This window comes from Streptopelia decaocto (assembly GCF_964273445.1).
Source record: "Streptopelia decaocto genome assembly, chromosome: 21".
NCBI lineage: Eukaryota > Metazoa > Chordata > Aves > Columbiformes > Columbidae > Streptopelia > Streptopelia decaocto.
The window spans coordinates 4,459,592-4,484,334 of NC_138676.1; the positions used below are offsets into that span (position 1 = coordinate 4,459,592).

Here is a 24,743-nt window from a genome sequence, read left to right on the forward strand (position 1 = left end):
TAGATTTTCTTTTTTTAATTTATACCGTACTTCCATTGTACTAGCTACTTTACATTACGTTTCGGCTGCATAGCCTTTACAATTCCTAGGTTCTAGCAGGTAAGTCTCATTATCATTTAATCACATTTTGCGCACAGCGCAAAGTTGATGACAGTTAGACAACTCCTAAAACAAAAGCACAGTTCCTCCCCCTCCCCATCGTCCCAGAGTTCACGTCTGCGCCTTGGCCAGCAGCCCCGGCCGCCCGGGCTCGGGGTGACGGCCCCAAGGGAGCGCTCGCCTGCGGGTGATTGTACAACCCACTCCCGTTCCTCGCCGACGTGAGGAGATCCGCGTTAATCCGCAGTTACGCACAGCAGTTGGGGTTGGAGGCTCCAGGGCCTCGGGTGGGGAGAAGACGCTCCAGGTTTTTAGCAGCTTTATCCAGCCCTGGAGCCGCGTGACGGGAGATGAACGGCGTGAGGATGGAAACGTCCCCGAGGTGCCACAGCCACGTCGTGACGTGAACGGATCTGCTGCTCCTCCCTCCCTGCTGAGCTCGTCCAGGAGCCAGGTTAGTGCTTCCGAATCTGCTAAGGGCTATTGCAAGGGTGGTGGGCTTGCGAAAACGGGAACACCGTGCGTGTGGCACAGGTAACAGCCGCTCTCCCAAATCCCAGTGCCGCCGGGGCAGTTTGGGCCAAAACTGAGACACCAGGCTCTGGAACCTGAGCTGCACGTTGGTTTTATTCCCTAACTGTTCTTGGAGTTTGGGTAGGGGAAGGTGGCCATTTAACATTAGCAATGGAATTGGCCTAAATGAGTGAGGTAACAGAAACGGCCAGAGGAGTTCACCTCCCCGAGCCATGTGCAAATATAACTCCTTCAGCAGAAGGAAGTCCTTTTCCCTACTGAAAAAAAATAAAACCACATTCACTTAAAGAGCATACAGACTGCGGCAAGGAAAGGCAAGCAGGGCAGCACCAGGTCAGTCCGTCCACGACAAAGGGAATGATTGTCTGGCAGCAAAGGTGTGAGCGGGAGGGAAAAGCCACAGCAAGCACTGCAGAACACGGGGGAGAGGGGGCACGGCCCAGCGTGGACCCGCGCTCGGAGATAAGCCCATGCTGTCTGGCTAGATCGGGAAATAATCGGCAGTCGATCAAGACACTAGATTATTTGGCCAGTGTGCACATCTAGAAAAATAAAGGTATTATGGCACAGAGAGACCGGTGCTGTGGAGACTGCAAAGCACAGAGATCAGAGCATGCCAGGCAGGGGAGCGGGCAGGGATCGGCACAGCCGCCTCTCGGAAACTACACCGACACAGATCTTCTGGGAGCCACTTACCTCGGGTGCTTTGGTTTAAGAGTCTCTATTTTGAGTATTGTTTTTAGCAAGCCCCTGCTGTATAGTGTAACTAGTGCTGAGACTGTCTGAAAAGACTAAGCCGGGCTCCATGTGACTGCGCCGTGGAACGTCCCCGCACAGCAAACCTGGAGAGATCCAGGCAGACACATCTCTCTGGAGTTTGGCAGGTAGTGCAGAAAGCGGGTCTGTCGAGAGGGGGGACGGTGGCAGCCGCCTTGACAAACGTGACAGAATTGCCTCCCCTGAGCCGGGCACTATTGTGTTGAAGCGTTTGTTACTGACTCTGCTTTTCTGCGTGCTGCCCCACCGCTGAACTAGGAAGTGGTGTAAATGAAGCCGAGGGAAAGAGGAGTCCCAAATGTTTTCTCCCTCCTGGTAGCACAGAAAGACCTCACTGGCCAGGACTGAACTGCTGCTCCACTAATCCCTGTTGTGCAGCTGATTCCACAGTGCTGGACTTTTTAGGGTTGATCTCCAGCACTGTGTCCGCCGAGCGCTGGGTGGTGTGAAAGGTGCAGGCTGCCCTCTCTGTCTGTCTCCTCTAGTTACGGGCTGTAGGATCCCCAAAAAATGATGTCTGAGATGGCAAAGCTACCAGGAAAGGGACAGGGATGGTCTATGTCAGCTGCATAATTGAAATGCATTTGGAGAGATCAAAGTGGTGTGAATTTTTTCTCTTCTCCCAAAGTCAGGGAGACAGAATGGATTTATACAGAAGTTAGTAGCACTTAATTAATATCAGTTTTCTGACTGAAGCGTGCCTTGGATTATCGCTTAATTACTGAGCACCCAGAAAGCACGGCTGTCTGCTTAATTCATAGCTAAGCTCCTATTCTTCCCATTGCAGGTACCTTTGTTAAGTGGAATGAAATAACCTGTGTCTTTTTGGTCCTTTGCAGACTTTACGCGCAGGTGCTGCTCTAGATACGCTTGGTATCTACTTTATGAACGCATGATTGCACAGCAGTTATCCAGGTCTCAGACTCCCTTTGAGCTCAGCCCAGATGCCACAGCCCAAATGCCTCTCTTAGGGTAAGCATTAGCAGACAACGTATTTGTCAGAAGCCAGTTGGTATCAAGCTGGGATTAATGAGGATGTTGTTCTCCCCTGTGAACAGGTGAGACACACAGACTGGTAAATCAGAGCCTTCCGTCCCTTCTCCCAATAGGAAGCATCTTACTTGGCAAGAATTAGGCTACAGCTGTTGGCATTAGTTTGCACAGACCAAGGTTTTGTTTCAGCCCTCACCGTTAGTGCCATTGGGGGTTTTGCCTTAAGGCCTTGCCTTTTTCACTTTTAGTAATGCTGTGATATATTAGGAGGCGATGAAAGACTGTGAATCCTATCCAAAGAAAGTAAATAACTAGGAATCTGAGAAAAGAAAGCTCAGGCCTCAAGGAGAAACGTTCCGCTGCCTGAAGGGCACTGCATGGACAAGGTTCTGTATGGTGACCACCACCCTTCGGCTCTTTATCGAGGGATTTAACGTAGCTGTGTGTCAGTATGTACGTCAAACACGTTAAACCCAATTTAAAGTAATGTGTGGGCAGAACGAATATTCGTGTTTGTGATTGTTCTAGCTGCCTCTGCGTTGCTTCACATTAATTTAACTAAGCTTGCGCAATTCTGTCTCTAGGGCCAAGCCCAAGGAAGCCGCGTCAGTGGGAGCATCTCGAATCTAACGCGACGGCGGTCGGGAGGAACGCTGCAGAGAAAAGACTGATGCACGGATGAGCTATTGGATTTCTTGTCTCCGGAACTAGCAAGAGAATGTGAAATTGGTAAGAACCCAGCTCTGAACACCACCATTTCTTTTTGACCCTCCTGGACAGCTGCGTTTCTCTGCATTTCGATGGGTTGCATTTTTCTATGTACAAAATCCTCCTGGCAAGGAGGCTGAGACCCCACATTGCAGGTTTCCCTCTCCAGATGTAGCCTTTTTGTTTTCTAGCACGGCCAAGGTGGCAAGCACAGGGATTCCTCTCTGTCATCTTTCTTGGTGCTTCGATTTAAATTCTAGAAAAGGGGAAGATGGGCAGCAGGAGATTTTGATGTGCTTAGTAACTGTGCAAGTGGCTGATGGGGAAATAAGACTCTTGGCCAGTGGGACAAGTCCCAGTTGGGGAATAGATGTATATCTATATATAGAGAGATATATATATGTATAGATATAGATATGGGGCCCTCCTGTCCCAAGAGGAGCCGCAGAATTGCCCTTCCCAGGCATAAGCACCTCAGTGTCATTGTACAGTAGCTATTTCAGCAGCCTCCCTGGAAACAAGTCAGGGAGCAGTACAGTAGTCAGCAGCATTAAATTAAATAAATAATCATAAATACTCACACTCTGTAGTTGCCAAGGTGTGTTTTTTCCCAATTTTACCTTGCTTTCACATTCTTAAATGTCTTTTTGATAACCTGCCTTCATCCACACTCCTTCACATGCGAGACATGTTGCATTTAGCACTTGGTCACAAAAATTTGCAGGCAGGTTGGGACAAATCAGCGGGTTACTTCTACGTATGCCACTTTTTCCTAATTGGAATGCACACATGGGAGCTTGGGAGGGTTTTCCTTAGACTCCGCTGTGTCACCCAGCTGTGCAGAGGAGGGTCTCTGGTACGGAGATACTAAGCCCAGTTACTCACCCTCCTGTCCCGTTTTTCAGTGCCTAAGGAGTTAAGAGACAACGGACGAGCTGCAACTGCACCGTGTGCGCAAGGGGATGTGCAGCTGGCTCCCTCCCGCTGTTCAGAAGGTGGAAAAGGTGGCGCTGAACAACGTGGAGACTGAAGGCCTCACATCACCTAATCTGCCTGGCGGGGTAAGATGAAAAAGCATTTATTAAACTTTGAAATGAGCACCCTGTGTCCCGGGCAGTCGCAGTGGTGTTTGGTACACGGCACAGTGCAGCCTCCCTGCCCCTCTCTGTCACTTGGCTGTTAATGGGAGTCTGGAATTCTCCCCAGAACAAGTAAAAATGCATATTTTATTTTTAATGCAGCTCTACCACTTGCCTTGCTTACCAAGCAATTATTTCACTATCAAACCTATGAGGATAGCAGGCAGAGGCCTCACACGGTGGCCACCCCTCCAGGTGTAGCCTACCACCCACTGACAGGCCCTTTCTTCTTTTCTTTTTTGGTCCCCATGGCCCTTCTTAACCTCTCCTGGGTTTCTGGAGGCCTTGTTGCTATACGGATGCAGTCATGTTAGCCCAGGGAAGGAATTTGTTTCTTTCTCCCTAATGTTTTCCCACAGATTGAGACAGGTAAGGGCTCGGTGGTACGAGCAAAATGGTCTCGCAGACCAGGGGCAGGAGGGAAATGTTTTTAGCATAGTAGTGGGAGCAGTTGCTAATCAATACTAATTTGGGTTTCCTTTTAATTGGAGTACTCCCTCTCTAGTGGGAAGTAGCGCAGGTAGTAGCCCTTTTCAGCACCGATGCAGATCGTCAGCACAAGGATGGCTTAATGGCAGGGGCCCAAGCACACAGAAGCAGAGGAGTACAGAAAGTGTAAAGGGGACACTGTCAAAGGATGGAAAGGCGCTTCCTGCAGCGTGGCTCTCCTCCAGCCATGCACCTTGTAGGCAGATACTCCCCTCCCCACCATCTCCTTGGCTATTAATGCAGTATCAATAACAGGAGGTGGCGAAGTAGTGTTTGGAGAAAGCGTTTCAGCTCATTCACGTTCTGTGCTGTGCCCTCTGTGCCCAGTCTGGCCGGCACGGCACCAAATGGTATTTCTGCTCCAAGAAGTCCAGGAGGTGAGTGCCAGTGAGAGCTGCTCTCTGCAGACCTACGGCAATCCTTCCGGAGGCCTCCTCTGCAGATGCGGGATAGTTCTGTACGGGATTGACGGCCATCGCCAAAACCTCTCAGCCCTGAAGCCAGCAAGGTAAGCGAGTTGACAGTGTCCCCTTTGAATGTGTAGATAAATAGAGTCAATCAGGGACCTTCATGCGCAGGGGGGGGTGGGCACTCACTGTGATGCTTCCCTTTGAAACAACAAAAACTAAACAGACAGACAGACAAACAGCCAGGAATATTACAGAAGAGTGGTGCACGGGCCCAGGGGAGCACACTCAGCCCCTGGGCGCACCTCAGCGCCGGGAGAGCACAGCCCTCCCGCTCACGCACACACCGCGCTGCCACCGGGACGCTCCATTCCAGCCAGTGTTGGAGGTCACTCCTTCCTCTCAATACGTAGGCTTTTTTTTTCCTCTTAAAATCTGTATATAATATATATATTTAGATTCTGTATATATATATATATTCTGTATATATATATTTATATATCCTATTTACACATATTGCACACCGTCCTCTGGCCTCCTGCATTCCTGCCTGTTAGTGGAAACGTTTCCGTTTCTCCTCTGGATCTGACCCGAAGTCCCGGGACCCGATGCCATTCTGAAGATTTATTAGTGAATCCTTCATCTGCAAGACAAGAAATTTCTCCGCTGTGATGCCACCGAGAGGTGAGAGCGCTTCGGGACTTCCTGCCCCATACTGCCTCCTCTTCCCATGGGAAGTATCAATACCATAACCATCTGTTTTTCGGGAGCAGTGCGTCAGGGCTGGGATGCACAAAGGGGGGCTGAGCAGACAGGAGCCCGTGTGAGACTGTTGTCCAAGATAACAGAGGAGGGGTGAGCAGCTCCCTCTGTAGGGGAGCGCAGCTTTCATTTATGAACTCTCTTCTAATTAGCTGGTGTACACCCGGCTCTTTAGGCAGTGGATATCAAAATCCCTTGCTTTGTGCTGTTAAGGAGCCACGTGAGCTACATACGAATCTAGGGTTGAGGTAAAATGTCAGTTTTCCAGACTGGGATGCCAGAGACTAGATATAAGGTGTGCTAATATAATGGTTTGGGCCCTGCAGAATTCTCTCCTTGATATGCGTGGAGCCCTAAGAGGTGACAGAGAAGCTGCAGTATCCAGAACACAGCCCTGGGGACCTGCTGCCCACTGCTGCGTCAGAAGATGGATCTACAGGGACGCAGCGCCGGGGACACACCTGCCGACTACAGAGGAACCAGGTAAGGGTTGCGAGCGGGCGGCTGGAGGACACGGTGACCCTCCGGTCACAGAACTCACTGGCCGTGCGGTCTCACCTGGTCTAGAAGCATCACCGAGGATTTGATGATCTCACGCCATTTTTGTAGCTCTGAGTCATGATACTTCTGCTGAGATTCTAGTAACTGGGCCCATTCTGTCTGAGACTGGGGTAACCTGTCAGGCAGAACACGAGCAAGAGTCAATCCAGACAAAGTGGATTGTGGGGGGGGCATGTAGATTGTATCAGTTTATGTCTAATCTTTTCATTTGGGGGGAGGGGGGGGGCAGGTTTTCTTGAGCAAAAGTGCATTGAAAGGCACTTATTGTTTCCCTAAATGTTACTTTGTCTTAACAACAGTAATTAATTAATAGCAAAGATGTGCCTTTTGCATAAGTTGTTGCGATGTGGGTGGAGCCAAAAGGCCAGAGGGGAACGTGTGGACAGAGGGCCGTGCACTCTCAGTGCTTGGGAGACGTGTTTGTTGAAAGATGGCACCATGGCATTGATGGGGAATAATGTCACGCAATGTAATGTTGGGGACAGGCAGCCATGGACAGTTTCTTTATTACGACTAATAGCAGCACTTTCTTTGTATTTACAGGTATCAAGCCCCTCCCTTCAGGCCCAATTAGTCCTCCAGAACAGGAGCTGAGTGGAGCAGAATCAGGGCCGATGGAAGCACTAAAGGCACTAACCAGAGGATCACCAGGACTGGCTGCCGGAGCTGCCCCCCAGGGCCTCGGGCAGCGGCCCCTGGGGAGCCTGGTGCTTGGTGGTGCTTGGCTGGGCCGGGCCAGGGACAAATCCCAGTCCAGAAAAGCGACATCAGGAGCGCAGCGACGAGGATGGATGAGGCAGTTAGCACGGCAGCCCACGCTGCCTGCTTCTCCTGAGAGGTGTGAGTCTTTTCTACTTCTTTAGACTCTGCTACTTTCTAAGTTATCTAGATGTCTTTAATAGTTTCTAAGACAACTAAAAGTCTTTACCACTTTGTCTTCTGCTTACCTCTTTGGGCTCTTCTGGTTTCTAAGTTAGCTCAGTATCTTCAATAGTTTCCAACATAGCTAAACGTCTTTACTAATTTATTTTGTCTTCTTACTTCTTTGGGTTCTTCTGGTTTCTAACACAGCTCAATCCCTCCTCTCAGGCTACAGTAAGGACTTTCAAAGTCTCCCTTCTTAGGTAAGTTTCTTCCTGGTAATGTACTAAGTAGTCTTAACTTGTTCCCCTCTTACCTCTCAGGAGAAACGGCCAGAGTGGGCTGCCATGCTCTCTGCCGTGCTAACTGCCCTGTGGATGCTCTTATCGCTGCGCTCCTGATGTCGCTTTTCCTGACTGGGATTTGTCCCTGGCTGGCCCAGCCAAGCACCACCAAGCACCAGGCTCCCCCGGGGCCGCTGCCCGAGGCCCTGGGTGGCAGCTCCAGCAGCCAGTCCCGTGATCCTCCCGTTAGTGCTTCCACCTGCCTTGCTCAGCTGCCTCCAGACCTGGCCATGAAACACAGACATGTTCATTAAGCATGACAGTAAAAATACCAACAGTTTTAAAACACTGCCCCACTTCCCCATGGTTAATCATCTTAGTCTCTAATAAAAAACACTCTATTACTAATAAAGATTGCTTTCCTTGTCTAAGTGAACTACACACAGAGCCCATCAGTCTCAGTAGAACCGCATCTAATAATAAATGCCTTTGCCCCCTCACCCAGCAGATGGTCCATTCTATGTCCACAGCAATCAGGGCTGCAATGCAATTAAGTTACCTGCACGGGAGGGGGTCGTGTGATAAAGCCACCCATGTAATTATTTCCTATACTTAAAAGACTACATTGTAGTGGTTCAAATAAATAAGAGTGCCAAAGGAAAATAAAGCAGGCAAAAACACTTAATGTATCTATCAATGGGAAAGCAGCAGGGTTATTAGGGGAAAAATAATAATTTCCTTCCCTAATGAAGAGAAATGTTAATGCCCATAACATGAGACACATGCAAAACAAATCATCACGGCAGTAGCGTATTTCTAATATTTCTATGAATGCTCACAAGTCAAACCTAACTCAGCAAGGGAACAACTGTGACTGCACAACGTTACAGCCAGAAAAGGGACAAAAACCAGCAAAGTGGACATGCAGTGTTCTCAACCTCTGAAAATGGAGGAGACACTATTCAGGCAGGATACCCAACACTGACGTACGTAAAGCGTTCACCTAAAAATGCCAGGAGGAGTTCGAAACACAAAGTTTCTGGCTAGCATTATAAACAACTTGGGACATCAGGTAAGCACTGTAAAAGTGGATCGATCTATCTATATCTATCTATCTATCTATCTATCTATCTATCTATCTATCTATCTATCTATCTATCTCTACCAAAGGCACTCACAAGTTCTGCCTGTGACCCCAGACAAGGTCGGGGAGTCCAGATAATAAACGACAATAAATTCAATCTGGTTTGATGCTGTCCGTGTGCTTTCTGCAAAAAAGGGAAATGCTGCCATACAACCCAGAGCGCTACGTGTCTCAGCACCTACCAGGTGGGCACTCTACTGAAATCAGATATCCAAAAAGCCTTGGACAAGGTTCCACACTACCAATTATTCAAGAAACAAAGTCAATCTGCAATTACACTTCACTGCTTACCATCTGATACTGCCAGGGAGTGCTTAGGTCGTTAAGCAGCACCCTGTGTGATCCTAGTGACCTCTCTCTTCCTCCCACACTCTTAACGAGGTGCTGATTTCTGGACTGACACCTTTCAAAACACTTACCTAACAGCTCATGTGTGCCCCAATTCTCCTCTGAGGACAAAGGGTTTGTTCTTAGACACTGCTTTTCATACAGTTATCACAGGAGAGGTGACAACCTTGGCCCAAGACTGGGAAACACTAGTTTGTCCAGCATCCTCCATCACACGGGGTGCTGGGAAGCAGCAGAGGGTGCCTCAACTCGCTGTCTCCTGTTGCAGCTGTTAGTGGTTTCAGATCTGGAAATGCTGATGACCCCACAGCTGCAGCTCCCTGCGCTTCACGTATTTTACACAAAAAGGAAGCAACCTACAATCCCGCCCAGGGCTTCGCTGTTCTGAGAAAGGCTGTAGCATCCATAGGAAACGTGCATAAAGACAAAGCAATGCGACAGTACCTCTCCTGTAGCCGCAAGCCCTGCCACGCCGTGAGCGTCTGCGTCGTGTATTCCAACATCCAGAGTTTGTAGAACAGCATCATATTGAGAATGACCAGCAGCACCAGACTGGAAATAAAGACAACAGTCCCTGTACAAGGAGGACTTCACAGCCCACAGTGCCAGGCACGGCTGGGAAAGGCCGAGGCTTTGGGGACTGGGCCCAGGTCCACGCTCTGCGTGAGCGGCAAGTTAATCTGAGTAAGAAAAACCCAAAACTTCACCTCATGGGCAAAATGTGTGAGCACGGAGGGCGGACAGACAGAAAGACAGGGATGACAGATCAGACAGAACAGGATGGATGAGGGGATGTGCTGAATGCAGAGAAAGGGAGGGAAACAGGAGTGTAAAGAGGTAAAAGGAGAGACAGTACCTGAAACAGATCCTAATGGGAGCAGGGAAGAGAAAAGACGGAGCAGCTGCAGGTTAGAAACAGACTGACACAGAGCAGGAGAGAGCACAGGAGGCTCATAGTGCAGAAGATATATGGGGGCAGGAGGGACGTAAAGAACAGCGGGAAGAGAGGCGAGGAGGACAGACAATAACCGTGTGCCTGCATTAGCGGAGAAATCCGCTCAGCAGAAGATGAGCCGTGTGTGGCTCCTGTGGACAAGCCCAAAGCGCCCGTGCGGGGCCCCACCTGCCGGACACGTAACCGCACGTTACAGGCCGCGCGCATCCACGCCACGCGTGGGCGTTTCTGCTCCTGCGTCAGCCGCACGGGAACAGATCCCAAAATAACCTGCTCGTGCCTGTCTCTGAACAGCGCAGCTGCTCTGCTGGAAGAATGGCCCACTATCACCCAGCGCAGGCAGGCAGACGGCAACCGGCCAGAAGAGCGTCCTGAAAGCATTATGGAGGGCTCTGACCACTCTAAGCTAACCTACCAGCCTGTCCTACAGCTTTTTTGTGCCTTCCTACACAAAGTTTAAATCAGCTCTCGCCTGTCTAGATGCAGAAGATAACACAAGGCCGTCTTCTCATCATTCCACTGCTTCCCATTTCCGAATCACTGCAGCGACTGGCTGGGCTGCTGCTGCAAACCGCTGCAGCCTTCACCCCCACTGGCAAAAGGAAACGCAGAAAGGAGCTGAATTTGAAAAGCAACCTCATTCTACAAATCTCAGCGTCTTTCCAGCTCACTGAAAGGTAACCAGCAGACTCCTCCCATACACTGAGCGCTGTTGCGATAGCACAGTAACTCCTAGAGAGCTCTGCATGGTCATCTTTCATGACAACTAGTTTATCAGCAGATTACATTAATTGACTTATTTTAAATTAAATTTAAAAAAAACAGTTTCCAGATGTCACTGAAAATCTCTAAATGGAGTTGCTGAAATAAAGAAGATTCTTTCTACCTGTTGTTTTCTGTGTAAGTATTTAGTCCCCTTCCCTGCTTGCTACTATCAATGTTGCCTGTGTCCCAGACAGTGCAGCTGGCCTGATAAGATCCAGAACCTACAGAGACAGACAGTGGCCAGCCAAGTACTGGCACAATGTGGGACCAAGCCAGGCAAAACAGCTGATGGGGCGTTTCGGGGAAGTTTTAATTCATTCTTTTCTGCCTGTCATTGCTCTTCTCTGTGCTTGTGCAAAGTTTGAGTCCAGAGGGGAATATGAGAGAGAAAAACGCGGCACAGGGGAGAGCACAGAACTCGAGAGACACCAAAGGATCGAAGTGAAGGGAAGCAAAAAATCACTTACACAAAACTGATGACAAGGAGCAGCTTGGAGACGCTCTGCAGGTGGAAGCCGCCGGGGCTCTCCTCAGGGACGTGCCGTGTCTGAGTGGAACCTGAGGAAACAGCTGCATTTAGGCTAAGAAATGCCGTCCCTTTTCCGTCTGCCCACCCCTCCATCTCACACCACCATAGCGCATCCTCCCGCACCAGCAGGCCCTGGCCCCTCGTCCCGTCCCACAAGTAAAGCTCGTTTTCCTCGGCAGGTACCCGGCGCGGGGCTCTGCAGTTCCTCACCGGCCACGTGCTTGATTCGATGCGCAACCTCCTCATCCGTGGGGGTGGTGACGGGGCTCAGCACCTCCTCCAAGTGCGGCACCCGCAGATGGGCATGGGCCCGTTTCCTCCGGCGCACGGTCGATTGCTTGCTCACCTTCTCTTTGGGAGATTGTCTGTGGACCTCAGCCAGGTACGTACTCTCGGTTTTGGTCAGTTCACTCTCTGCAGGGACAGTGAGGGAAAGCCAGCAATGCAGTGGCCTTGCTGAGACTGGAGCTCTCTAACGGCCCAGCTGCTGGGCCCGAGACGTGGGCAGGGTCTGAGAGGCCCACGCCAGGGAACACACTACACATCCCTTACACGTTTTGCCCAACTCTGCCCCCACACTGCCCGTGTTCCCGCCAGAGAGCAGGATTTGATGACTGCATTAATTCCAGGGAGTGCTCCCACCCTGTGGAAATCAGTCTGGCTGGCCCCTTGTGTTACACAAGCCGCTCCAGGTCTGATCCGCAGCAGGAATCGCGCTGCCCTGCTCGCAGGGAGCCAAGTGTGAGCGGCAGAAGCTGCCCCTGCTTGTGGGTCGTTACCGCAGCTCCAGTCACTGCCACTCTTACCCAAATGACGGAAATAATCTTCTAGGCCACTCCAAAAATTCTTCTCGATGAAGGATTTCACCAGCCCCCAAGGCTGCTTCCTGTAACGTAACTCTGTGGAAACCCTACATGAAGAAAGGAAAGTCATTCTCCCAATTTTGCTTCCTGGAGGTGAGGTCAGTTCACAACCCTTGGTCAATGTAAATACGAAAAATAATCACACGCACTGTTATTTCTGGAACGGTCTCAACCCTTCGCGTTTCTCGAGGAAAAGCATTGCACGAAAAGTCCTTCCAAAGGCCACGGCAGGAAGGTCTCATGGGAGGACTCCTGAGACCTTCAGCCATGTGGCAGGTGGACATTCCCATTACTTATCCCAGTCTAACACAGAAGCCTATAGCTTCACCTGGTACCAAATCCTTCCGCAATCCTCCCCAACCCCTTCTAACACACAAACCAGCAGAACTCCCACCCAAAGATGACTTCTGGTCATCAGTAAAGCTCTTTACCCCGCAAGACGTGTACCTGAGTCGGCTTTTGTTTCTGGCAACGCGAGTCAACGTGTAGCGGTTAATGGTGTAGAAATAGTCATGGTAGGGGACGTCGTGAGTTAGCACCTCTGCATCTATGACATAGCACTCGCTTTCTTGGCTGGCTTTGTACATTGTCTGCATAAAAGACACCATGCAAGGCACCTATTAGTCTGGTTAGAACACGGCTTTGATAGATTGGCACCTTCCTAGAGCACTTCACAAAACCAGCTCTGCCACAAACAAGAGACCCATCTCTGCAATTTTAATGTGAACAGCTCACATTTACGGGAAGGGACGCTCAAGGAAACCAAGTGTTTCACTCAGATGTTCCCTAAGGACATCTATCAAAAGGGGCATTCAGTTCGAGCAGCTCAGCCTCCAACATTTGGTATCAGCGGCACAGTTACGTACGCTGCCATGTGAGGAGCAGCTCCTTAGGCCCTCTGCAAGTCCCACCTCTTCTCACTAAACTGGTGTCCGGCTTGTCAGGGAGCAACGTGATCTAAAACCAGAGGTGGCTCTGCTTTGAGCAGAGGTCCTTTATAGCGTAAACTATTCTGCGATTCTAAACACCATAAAAACATGTCCATCACTTCTTTTAAGTGCTTCTGCTCTGCTTCTTTCTTTGCCCCAGAACAAACCTCACAAAGGGGACACTCCCTGAAATGCGATGCTCAGACACCCCCTTTTCCAGGCTCCCTCTCAGGATTTCCTCAGGCTCGCTCTCAGTGTTTTACCTTTGGCCACTTGAACTTATCTCTGGACACGAAAGGAGCTGTTTTCTGCCTCTCCAGCCGCAGCCACGATCAGACACAGCCAGTCCGGCTCTTCCCAGTGCACTGCAGGTGCTCCCCCCTTTTTTACCTTTCCAAACAGATCATCTAATTGTCCTCACCAGTAATAAAAAAGCCTGGACAGCCCTGGGTAGAGCCGTGAGAAGGACTCACCGGACCGTATCTTGTGCCCTGCTCTAGAACAACATCTGCTGGGCTGACTGCAGCTCGAAAAACACCAGTATGGGTGACAAAAGACTTGTTAAAATGTGCTGGCTTGCTTACACACTCATCTGCTTCTGCTGGAAAATGTATGGTCCTTTCCTTGCAAGGCAATCCAGTGCGAGTGCAAGGTTAGCTATTCACACTTGCAGTGATACTGGGCAGCAAGTTAATACAAGAAAAACGTGTAAAGGCAAATGGATCTGGAGAATGAAAACATGCAAAGCAGCACGGCCAAGATGAGAAAACAAACCACAGATCTATTTCTACAAAGCATTACACCCCTCCTCCCCTTTCACATACCTGCGTCTCAGTGACGGTGGCAGTTTTGGGGGCCAGAGGGTTAGTGAGGGTAATGGTATACAAGATCACTCTGGTCTGATTGCCATTTTCTTCCTTCTTCCAGGGATGAAAAATAATATCTGAGAGGACAAAACAATATTCCATTCAAGTAAGTGGAGAGGGATGTCGGGTCAGTTCCCCAGGGAAAGGCGCAGCCGTCTCGCCAAGCGCAGGACAGCGTTTCCCTCCCCGTGGAGAGCGCGGCTGCGGCAGCGCCGGCGCCCGGCCGCGTGTGAACGCTCTGCCGCACTAACTGCGCGCTCTCCCCAGGCTCCGCCAGCAGCAGCTCACCAGAGAACCGGCGCTGCTCCATGAAGTCCCTCTGGAACTGGGAGTCCGTGAAAAGCAAGTCGTACAGCTTGTCCACGCTGAAGTTGAACACTTCGTTCACGTACTGACGGCCGTTCAGATCCTCGTAAAAGGCCTGGACTTCCCCTGCGAGGACAGAGGCCCGCAAGCCCCGGTCACGATCCTCCGCGCCAATGTCAGAGGCTGCGCTTTCACAGTACCACGACCTTAATATTTTACTTTGTGAAGAAGGAACCCAAAGAAGATACCTCTAACCCTTTTCCTCCACTGATCCCAGGACAATAGTTGAAACATCCAAAGGGGTAATGAACTACATGGGTTATTTTAGGGACATCCTTCCAAACACCCGCCACATTCACCTTCTGCAGCCCAGGATGGGAATTCTTCGCATCTTCTGAACTCTTAGGGTCCGGAAAAGGAATTGTGTATTTGTCACTCCAGCCCCTCGCTGGAAAGGACAGGAGAAGGCTGGAAACAACACTGACAAGAACAACCCTTCCCCACGCACCTTCATCATGGGTCTCTGACGAGTCACTGAGCTCAGTGGGGATGTCTTCGTTGTCATTGAAGTCTAGGGAAGGGGAGTTCACGGGGCCGATGATCTCAATCTTCTCTCCCATTATATTTGCAATGCCAAGGTCTTTTTCCACAGGACTCTCCGCCACTGCTTCCTCCTCTTCTGGTAGAACTCCATCAAACTGCAGCCAGGAGAGAGCGCAATGAGGGCAGAACAGCACCTGGACATTAAGGGTTATTTCTGAAAACTCTACGTCTGCAGGCTCATCTTCCTATCTTTGAACATTTGGCCTCAACATGTCTGGAAACGTATTCTTTAAATACTGGAGAGAGAAGGAGGGTTTCCACCTCCTCTCAAAGAACCACACACAGTTCAAGCTCGGGACATCCACAAGGCTTTTTGTTTGTTCAGACAAGCACACAAACACTGGTTTTGCCCCCAAGCAAGCCCAACCCAGCTAGGAAAATGTGAGGTGATATCTAAACAAGGTCTGCGGGCACGCACTGTTTCCTAGGGAATAACTGAGGGCAGAGGAGAAATTACAACCCTTTTATCTCCAAAACTTTTCCTCTGAGGGTACAGAGAAGTAAATGCTCTTGCTGCTGAGAGGCCCAGCTTACCGGCTCTCAGGCCAGGCACGCTTTGCTCACTTGTCCTTGGCCAAATGCCACGCTCACAGATATCACTGACCTGTGTCAGCTGCGCTGGAAGAGGAGCCGCAGGGTGAAGTTACCTGGTACGTTCGAGGGGTCCCGGCTGGATCCCAGGAACAGGGTCACTGCTCCCCAGCAGGGGAGGAAGAACACTCACCGAGGCCGGCGCTTCGCTGCTCCCCGTGGACGTCAGGGTGCTGGCCGTGACGGATTTCTTGGGCAGCTGAGGGCTGGCGTCCGGCTTGGCCTCCATGCTGCTCTTGGAGGAGCTGTCGTTGACTTCGTTCTCTTCCACGGGGATTTCTTCACAGTAGCTGAGACGCCACAGAGAACACAGGTTTTTAGGTTTACCCCTCTCAGTACAGCTACAACTGGACACACAGAGCAAGTCAGAATACTTGTACGAAGTCTCCAGTCTGAGCGGAAGCACAAGGGGCTCAGTGCAGGGAAGGTCAAGCCCAAACTTTTCCATTTTTTATCCACAGACTCACAAGCATCTGCACTTTCTGACCATGTAACACACTGACTGGCCTTGTGACCACGGTGCTTTGGCATTTACAGAACTGGTCATCTAGCTAAGCAAGTAGACAGGCAGGCATTTCAATCCCTCCCGAGCTCCGTGAGGAAATGCTGTGCTTTCAGCTTTTTAGCCATCACACATTTAAGGACAAACATTCGGCCAGAGCCCAGAATCTCTCACCAGGGACAAAGAGCAGTTTGAGGTATGTGATATATCAGGACTCCTGCTCTCTATTCTTCATCACAGGCAGATTTTACTCCTCCTCACTCACCCCATAGTGTTGAAGTCATCATCGGGAGGCACGTAGTCTTCATCATCGCTAGTCAGACCCAGCTCGTTCCCGTAACACTGGTGGACAAAGTGCCAGAGCTCCTTTGGACACAGAGGCTAGAAGAGGGAAGAGAGAATAGCACACATTTTCACCTGAGAATACCAAAATACAATGAATTTGGGAACTATCCCTGTCAGCTGCCTTCGAGATTGTTTTATGGAGTAAAACAACTAGTTTTGCATATATTTTACTTACTCTTTTAAAGAGACATATTTGATTTTGTAAGGAAAGCACACAGTAGGGAGGTTTCTGGGGAAAAAAATGCTTCCATTGAACTTCGAACATTAAGAAACTTAAGTTTCAGTCCATGTCAAAAAACTATGGTATATTTTTTTCCCATAGCAAGATAAAGAAATCTAATTTTAATGTGCTTAATTTCAAGAAGGTCTAAACTCATAACTTCGTTTTGAAGAAAACTGGTTGAGGTTTTAAAGCCTCATTTTTAGACTCCAAGCAACAGATTAAAGGAGATTTGAAATATGAAGATTGGTCAAAATGGACAATGCAACTGTGAGAATGAATTGTATTTACTTACAAAAGAAACAGACAAACAAAATGTGTAAGTTCTAGAATTAACAAGTTCTAGAATTAACAAGTTCTAGAATTAACAAGTTCTAGCAGTACGATGCCCTTTGGCCACAGAAGCCTTTGCTGTCAGCCCAGGTTCTGCCCTAAAATCTCACTTGTTATTTCTCCATGCCACAATCTCATGTTATTTATGACTATTAGAAAGCCAACATGAGGCTACACATAGAGCAGGACACAAAATGAGATTTCCTGCTCCAACGCTGTGCAAGTACTAATATAAGCAGTAAATCTGCATTTCCCTTCACACGTGTTTTCCCGGCCTCTTCTGCTGTGCCTCCATTTACTGTCTCCTACTACACCAAATCCCAACGCCTTAGGAGGTTTTTTCCCCTCCAAGTTTGTTTAAATTAAAGCTGCCTAAAGAATTACAGCTGCGGGGAAAATGATCTAAAACAGCAACAGAGAAAAACATTTCCTGTTGCAGTTTAAAAATCAAAAGGAGTTTGTCTCACCAGAAACTGTTGTGAAAAGCTTGTATACACTCCCAGCTAGTAAGAGAAAATCAATTATCAAGGCTGTTCACAAAAGCCTGGGTTTTCAGGGATGCAGGTCAGTTGATCACCGTATGACTGCGTTCTGAGGTTCATAAGAAATGGGGCAGGAGAGCCTGTGATTTAAATATGTGGTACAGGGATGAACGGGGATTGATTTTACCCCTAACAAATTTATGACCACTGACAAAGATTTATTGGTAATGAGGGAAAACAAATCTAGCGAATGTTTTCTGAGTTGCTGGTTTGAATTTCTTCCCATAGTCACTGCATGGGATAAGGCAGGAAAGTTTTAATCCAGCTCCCCAGAGCAGCCATCAGAAGTGTGGGGAATAAAAGCTCTAATGAGAAACTTTTATCCAGAAAAATGTCTAATTCTGTTACACCTTCTTCCCACAAGCACTTTAATTCACATATCAGGAAAACCGGGCCAGGCTTTCTCCCTCTCTCCTGCCAAGCATGGATCCTACATTCGGAACAGGAGCTCTGGAAGGGTTTCCTGCCTTTATCACTGCACGTCTCACTTCCCATCTGCTTTGACCTTGAAACCAAAGGCACTGAATTTTGTCAGGAGCTTCAAAAGGCTGATCAAATTACAGCATATGGTAGCAACACAAGCTGCCCAATGCAAAGCGATCCTTTTACATACTAAATACTACCCTGAGCTTCAGGACGGGGTATTCTGGGTGCTCCATTACTTAAGCCTTCCAGTACGGTATGAACTCAAGCCAGAACATCTCGAAATGCCAGTGGCACTGTAAGATCAGTCCATGAGTCCCAGTCCCTCAGTGGGGCCAGAAATACTCAATGGGCTGTGGAACAGATACTCAGATCAAATAGAAGATATATGGGGCCTCTGCCATAGCAGGTGCATGTTGCTGCTTCATTTTAAAATCCAATGCACTGAGCCCCTACCCAGTGCACCCCACACTCACCATTGGTCTCGTTCGGTTTCGGGATGCCCGGAGCATCTATTATATACGCTCTTTTGCTGCCCTGTCTTGAACTCTACGCTTCTGAAGCACAGACTTGCTAAGAGCTCTGCCTGTGCAGTGAGCTATTTCTGTTGCATTCTTCTGGGCGATTTCACTTGAATTATGGACCTCGAAAACACACCTTCCTGAGACAAACACTTCCACACCTCAGCAGAGGCAAAGCAGCATCTACTGTGTGTGCAGGACACAGACAGAACTCTGTGCAAAAAGAGAGAATTGCACCTGCGGTTACACACCTGCTCTGCCTGAACACGTGTGCTCACAGTGCCCGCATCTTTTTGTGCACACGCATTAGTCACAGGTGTTACGCTTCTGTATACTCATCACCCCCCTTCCGTCCCACCCCAAGAGGGAGGCGCTGGTCTCTGTACCTTGTCCAGGAGAGCATTCTGCCAGAGTCTGAACATCATCATGTACGTCCTGTCTCGAGCCCCAAAGGAAGTAAAAAAGTGCTAAATGGGAAGAGACAGATAGAGAGAAAAATCAGTTCAGAAAAAGGGCAAAAATCTTGCAACACACTTATGTTCCCCTGCCCCTTACAGCCATAATGAGTGACCCCAGAGGCGGAGGCTTCAAGGCTGTACCTTTTCAGTGTCAGTGCAAACTTGGATGGCATTAGGAATGAGCCGTGCTGTTTTTTCCTTGGTCATGGAGCAGATATCCTTCAAGCGAACTGTCAGCTACAGTCAGAGCCATGCAGAAAGGGGGAGGGGAGAAAGAACACAGGTAAAGAGAGACACTGATGAGAAAGACCATGGAAAGAGTGCTCTTAAAGCAATGTCAGCAAATATGCTGACACAAAACACATGCTCAATGCAGCAGTGTGACAGCCTTACCAGTGTCTCCCAACGGAAGATGTTGCTGTAAAAGCAGATCCAGTTTTCAGAGAGGTAGAGGCGGCCCTGCAGGAGAATGTCTCTTTGTAGCGCACATGAGTAATCTGTGGGTGGACAACAGATGGTAATTTAGGAGCACAGAAACCAGAGGACAGGACAACCTAAACGTGAGGATAGGAAGCAGCATGGAGACAAAGCTACTTGACACAGCCCTGCAGAAAGCCCAAGGCAGAGCCAAAGGAACTGAGCTGCACTGCTGCGCTGTCCACTCGGTCATGAGTCCTCCCTCGGGCCAGCCACAGACAACTCCCTACCCACTGATGATCTTGCCCTACCAGCTGGTCATTCTGTAGCATCCTATGAACTATATCCAGATTCTATTCTGCCTCTTCCTTTTCACCTTGTAGTGTAATTGTTCACGTCTCTCTCAGTTTACGCATCCTAAATAATTTCTATTCCTCTGCTAAGATGTGCATTTTTCAGCAGTATGAGATCACCAGTTACATAAGGTAGAAGAGCAGATGCCATGCGCTAGGCAGGCACTAATCAGCTGCAAGGCCAGAGCATAAATGGGTATGGGAAGGGCAGCCATGCGTGACCAGCAAGCACTGAGCATGTTAGAAAAAGGGAAGTTCAGCGGTACATACGTTGAGAAATGCAACTCTGACCAAACGAGGAAAGAGCTCAAACACTAACAGGCTGTCAGGTTTGGGGGAGCACTGTGGAAGAAAACATGCTCCTCAAACGATGAGGGAACACGGCTGTAGCTGATACACATCAGCATTACTCTCACTGAAGCAAAATGAATGAAACCCATTAGAAATGGTAAGGAGGGGTTCCAACTATGCACAAGAAAGACACAATGGGCTTGGTGGCAATATCTTCAAAGAAGATCAAGCTGTATGTTGGGGGATTTCCTCCCCAAACCATGGGCCAGCACAAGAGAGCAGCGCAGCAAGGGGCTGACCTTACCTACGATGAGGCGCTCCGTGTCAGGAAGCTGCTTGAAGAGTTTCCTGAAATCTTCATTCCGTTGTTTGTATGTTGGACTCAACACCTGCAAATAACAGAGTGCCTGTTAAAGAGAGGGCGGGCATGAGAGCGGAGAAATGAGTGGGGAAACAGGAATACCTCCATAAGGAGAAGGGGGATCAGATGCACTAACAAAGCATGAGGCTAGGAGCTCCCATCACAGCAGACACACAGACGGGAGGATTGGGGATTTAGTGCATTAAGTGAGAAGAAGAGGAGAACCCGATTTGGAAGAGCAAGTACAGAGCAGAAGGGCTACACCCACATCTGCTAGGGAGCAAAACGGAACTATGGCTGCGGGAGAAACCCCTTCCTGCAATCCCAGACTGCACACGGTGTGACACGCGCTCTGTTCGCAATGCATCAGTCCGCTGCCAGCCCCCGGCGCTCGCTGCGACCGTGCAGCAACAGCAGAATACAGGCGGCAGCCCGGCCGAGGAACGCGGATGGTCGCTGCCACCAGGAGCTCGGGAGCGGAGCAGTCAGCCCCTTCCTCCGGCACTCCTGGAGCACACAGCTATGCGCTGGAGCCCTGAGAACACCTCTGAGGGGCTCAGAACAGGCTCAACCATGTTCTGCCCTTACTCTGCAGACACCAGGTCTCACGGAAGTGTCAGAGAAAACGCTGCTCTTGGCTGGAGAGAGACCAGAAGATACATAAGGTGACTCTGTCCATGTCAGAGCAGCTCCTCTGCACCATGCGGACAGCCGCTCACCACAGCCAGAACACCTTTTGAAGGCAGAGTTGACCGAAATAGAGGGAGATACAAATTCAGGAGGGCTGTATCTCACATCTATCTATCGTGTTCTTTCTCCCATAAATGCAGGAAGGTAAAGCAACCACAGGTACAAACTCTTCCCTCCTTATCTCCATTTTCTCTCAACAGCCCTCTCCTATCTCTTCCAACTGTGCACTGTAGATGTCCCAAAGCACAAACGCGCACACCGCAGGGCCTTCCAGCAAGGGCCCCAAAAACCAAACTGATTACAGACAGTAGCTTCTGTTTGAGAAGTGGTGATGGTGGGGTTGCAGGGGTGGGAGGAATATGAAGATTACTTAGCATTAGCCTTACAAAATTGTCAAATGCTGTCAAATCAAAGAAGGACACACAGACACCATCACCTCTTCAAAAGCATTCTCTCTTCCTCACACCAATTCAATGAACTAGAAACAACATTTTTTAACATCAACTCACATACTTGCTCCAGTCCTGTGGGCCCAAAGGAAAGTATCTTACTTCTAAATAAAACGTGCTAACCAGCAGATGACAGAAGTATGAATTTTACTTACCAAAGTTCTAGCCTGAACATCTGACAAAGATTTTGGCCAGAGATGGGCTCCAGCAGAGCCCAACCCCAGTATTTCCTGGGACAAGCAGACAGGATGGGAAAGGAGGGGGGAAGAGAGATCACAGTCAGCTCTGAGCTTTGGGTTCAATGCATCACAGCAACCCAGCTGAGCCCTGCAATCCTCACGTGGAGAGCTGCTCCCCTCCCTTCCCGCAGTAAGGGGTGTTCTGACCTGTCTAAAACCTGCACTACAAGAGACGCTTCTGCTTAGCACCAGAACTTCTGTGACAGGGACAAACTGTCCAGTATAGAGACACTCACAGCTGGAATTTCATCTGATCCACAGCTGACATTTCCTTGCGATAAGTCGAGAAGCCCCTCCAGGTCCCACAGCAGACATGGCAGCTCTTGATCCAGCACCAGATCCCAGAGAGCCCCGCACTCCAGCAAGGAATCCATAGCGCTCCCCCAGCACCTGCACGGCTCCCCGGGATCTCGATCAAACTCTGCTTTTCCTGGTCCTGCTGTCACCGCTTCTTGTTTAGATTCAAAGCCGAAAGAGACACAGCAGCTTGGCAGAAGTTTACATGCCTTTCCCTACTTTCCTGCTCACATTCAGTTCATCTGCCCCGGTGGACTCTGTAGATCTGAGAGAGGATTTGTCATCCAAAGGACTTTGAAAAAGTGGCTCATTAGGGGGAGCGTGCTGGTGGGCAACCTTCGTGCTCTTCGGCTCCAGTCTCACCAGCTTCTTGCTGTGGGCACCAGCCCTTGAAGCAGCACAGCAGAAGTGCCCACAGCCTGAGCAGCCCCAGACAGGTCTGTGCAAAGTGTGTGCAAAGTATGTGCAACTCCCGAGCGAGGCCAATGCCCAGCACGGCCAGACCAGCAACCCAAACAGCTCCGACCGCCAGGACCCCGCCGGATCAGCTGGAATTCACAGATCTAGCCGCGCTTCCCAGGACGGTAAACAGCTCAGACTCCAGCTGCTTTTTTTTTCCCCTCTGAAACCAGAAAAGCAGTTATTTCTTCAGTGCCTGCCCCAGGCTCTCCTCTCTAGCCCCTCTCTGCTTTGAAAGGCAGCTTCGGTCTCTGTTAACGTTCCTCATGGAAGGAGCAGGCGGGGAAGATACCAAAATGACTCGCACAAGCTTTAAGTTACGGAGCCGGGTAATTCTGCCGGCCAATGCCCTGCAGTAACCCGGGCTCAGCCCTGCCTCCCAGCAGATGTTTCCTGTAATGGAAAGTTGCTGGACAGAGTGTGTTGGGGGAGGCGCGAGGGGAGTAAGGAGAGACCAATCTAAAGAATACAGCTAGGAGAAATCAGCCGTGCAAAACCCATACAGCTAGAAACCTTAAGGGCTCTGCTACTCCTGTGTGTATCTCTGAGCCCCCCTCAAAAGCACTGGGCTTTCTAGGTTTCATTCATTACTCGTGTCACTTGGAAATGAAGGGCAAGGGCTCCTGCAAATGAACTCCCTGCACAGATGCACCCCACAAGCCCTGTTAGAAGGAAGCGGTACATCCACCTGCCACCCCGACGCAAGGGGACAATAAACAAGATTTATTGAGCCTGGGAAGCGCCAAGAATTAGGATTACACACCTGCAAGGTACCTGCATTGCTTTACTGAATGGCCCTCTTTGCTGGAAACTGCTTATGGGATTAATTAAAAAAAGGCAGACAAACAAACAAAAATCAGCAGGATGCTTCCGTCTACAGCCGCCACCTCCCTTTGCAGGACAGATAGAAGAGCTGACCTGGAGGTGGAGACAGCAAATATTAACTCTACTGCAAACACGGGGAGCCGGGACGGGATGGCACTGCAAAGGGTGGGGAGAACGGGGACAAAGGGGTGACTCCCCGAGGTTCAGATCTCCCTGTTAATTCACAAACAAGTCCTCTGACAGGAAACGTAAAGCAACTGTTGCTGGGGGGTGGGACAGGACATGGATGTCTGACAAGACCAGAACTGAGAACGGTATAGTCTTGTACACCACACGGCACAGAAAACGCGTGAGAAGAGATTGCAAGAGGCAGAGAGAGAAGGGAAAATCTCATCCAATTTGCACGACTGATGGACTTGCTCGTAACTCTTTAGGAAAGATTTACGCTGCTTCTGGATACAACAGGAAAACTACTGGAAAAGAACAGAATACATTCCCTGCTTGTGTGAGAGAGTTTAGAGCCCACTGACAGCAGGACTGCTATGCTGATTAATGCCAAGACAAAACTGGCCACCTGTCCCGCAGCATTTCTTCCAAATCCAGTCTGGTCTCCCAGGTTTTCTTCTTTATTTTTTCTCCTTTTAAAAGTGAACAAACAGCAGGAGTAGCAGCTTCAAAGTAATCACTGGCCATTTGGGGTAGAAAGCGGATTTGAGTTCATTATCACACGAGCTTGCACCAAAAGGTCACTTTAATGTAGTGCCTCTTCACCACAGTGCCTGGGCCAGACCTGGTAACGCACGCACCTAAAACCATGGAAAACCTGAAGGGAATTGCCTATGAAAAATACAAGGTCTACAAGACTGGCAGAATAAAACAGGCTCGTTTCTTATGGTGCTCAGTCGCTTGACATCGTTCTTAAGAAGCTGCAAGCGCTGAGCAGCATCCCAGCCCAGCACGGACCCTCCGCCACCTCCCGGCTCCTGGAACACAGGCTGCAGCTTCCCCAGAGGAAAACCCAGGGCTACCTACTTGTGTTTAAATGGATTGACTTTGAGACCAGGCTGAAAGCTGCCCCGTGTGCACAGCGTCTGTTTGCAGAACCGCAGGTGCAGGGCTCCTGTCCCGCTCCGCGTAATCCGCAGGGCAGACTTTGCTCTCCCAAAGATAAGTGGGTACAACTGTGCTCCTGATTATCTTTTCAGCTTAGTAGGATGCCAAATGTTTCTCGTAGTATTTAAGAACACCTGAAAGAGACAATTAGTGCCTTTTCACTGTGATTTTTCCCCACTAACCGCTCTGGGGCTATCCTGTACAGAAGGGAAGAGGGGTGGCTCACATAGTTATAGAAGAAATTCAAGCACAGTTGCAAAAGAGAAGACAGGTGCAAAGAATCTGTGCAGATACAAACCTCACCTCTTCCCTGTGTCAACTGTACTTGTTCTAACTTTACAAGATCATCTTGTATTCTTTTCTGGGAGTATGTTCTGCAGATTTGCCTGGTG

At 49.5% G+C, this 24,743-nt stretch overlaps 1 protein-coding gene across 4 annotated transcripts in view; it reads right to left on the reverse strand.

The window, feature by feature from the left end:
* Positions 1-4: 4 nt before the first annotated feature.
* The window catches only part of GRAMD1B (GRAM domain containing 1B), a 57,036-nt gene continuing 32,297 nt past the window's right edge, over positions 5-24,743 (reverse strand). Inside the window, exons 4-20 of one of the 4 annotated variants that reach the window (XM_082070164.1) lie at positions 20,223-20,307; positions 19,251-19,354; positions 18,999-19,094; positions 18,786-18,866; positions 16,281-16,396; positions 15,647-15,803; positions 14,828-15,017; positions 14,302-14,445; positions 13,972-14,090; positions 12,666-12,808; positions 12,162-12,265; positions 11,566-11,769; positions 11,294-11,384; positions 9,551-9,658; positions 6,467-6,584; positions 5,671-5,789; positions 5-5,581 (exon numbers count right to left, since the gene is read on the reverse strand). In XM_082070164.1, the coding sequence (XP_081926290.1) occupies positions 5,700-5,789; positions 6,467-6,584; positions 9,551-9,658; positions 11,294-11,384; positions 11,566-11,769; positions 12,162-12,265; positions 12,666-12,808; positions 13,972-14,090; positions 14,302-14,445; positions 14,828-15,017; positions 15,647-15,803; positions 16,281-16,396; positions 18,786-18,866; positions 18,999-19,094; positions 19,251-19,354; positions 20,223-20,307 (1,950 nt within the window). In that variant the 3' untranslated portion in view covers positions 5-5,581; positions 5,671-5,699. Of the gene's footprint in view, positions 5,790-6,466; positions 6,585-7,854; positions 7,899-9,550; positions 9,659-11,293; positions 11,385-11,565; positions 11,770-12,161; positions 12,266-12,665; positions 12,809-13,971; positions 14,091-14,301; positions 14,446-14,827; positions 15,018-15,646; positions 15,804-16,280; positions 16,397-18,785; positions 18,867-18,998; positions 19,095-19,250; positions 19,355-20,222; positions 20,308-21,893; positions 22,662-24,743 lie in introns of those variants that run through there. The other 3 variants (XM_082070165.1, XM_082070163.1, XM_082070166.1) reach the window with 3 other exon arrangements.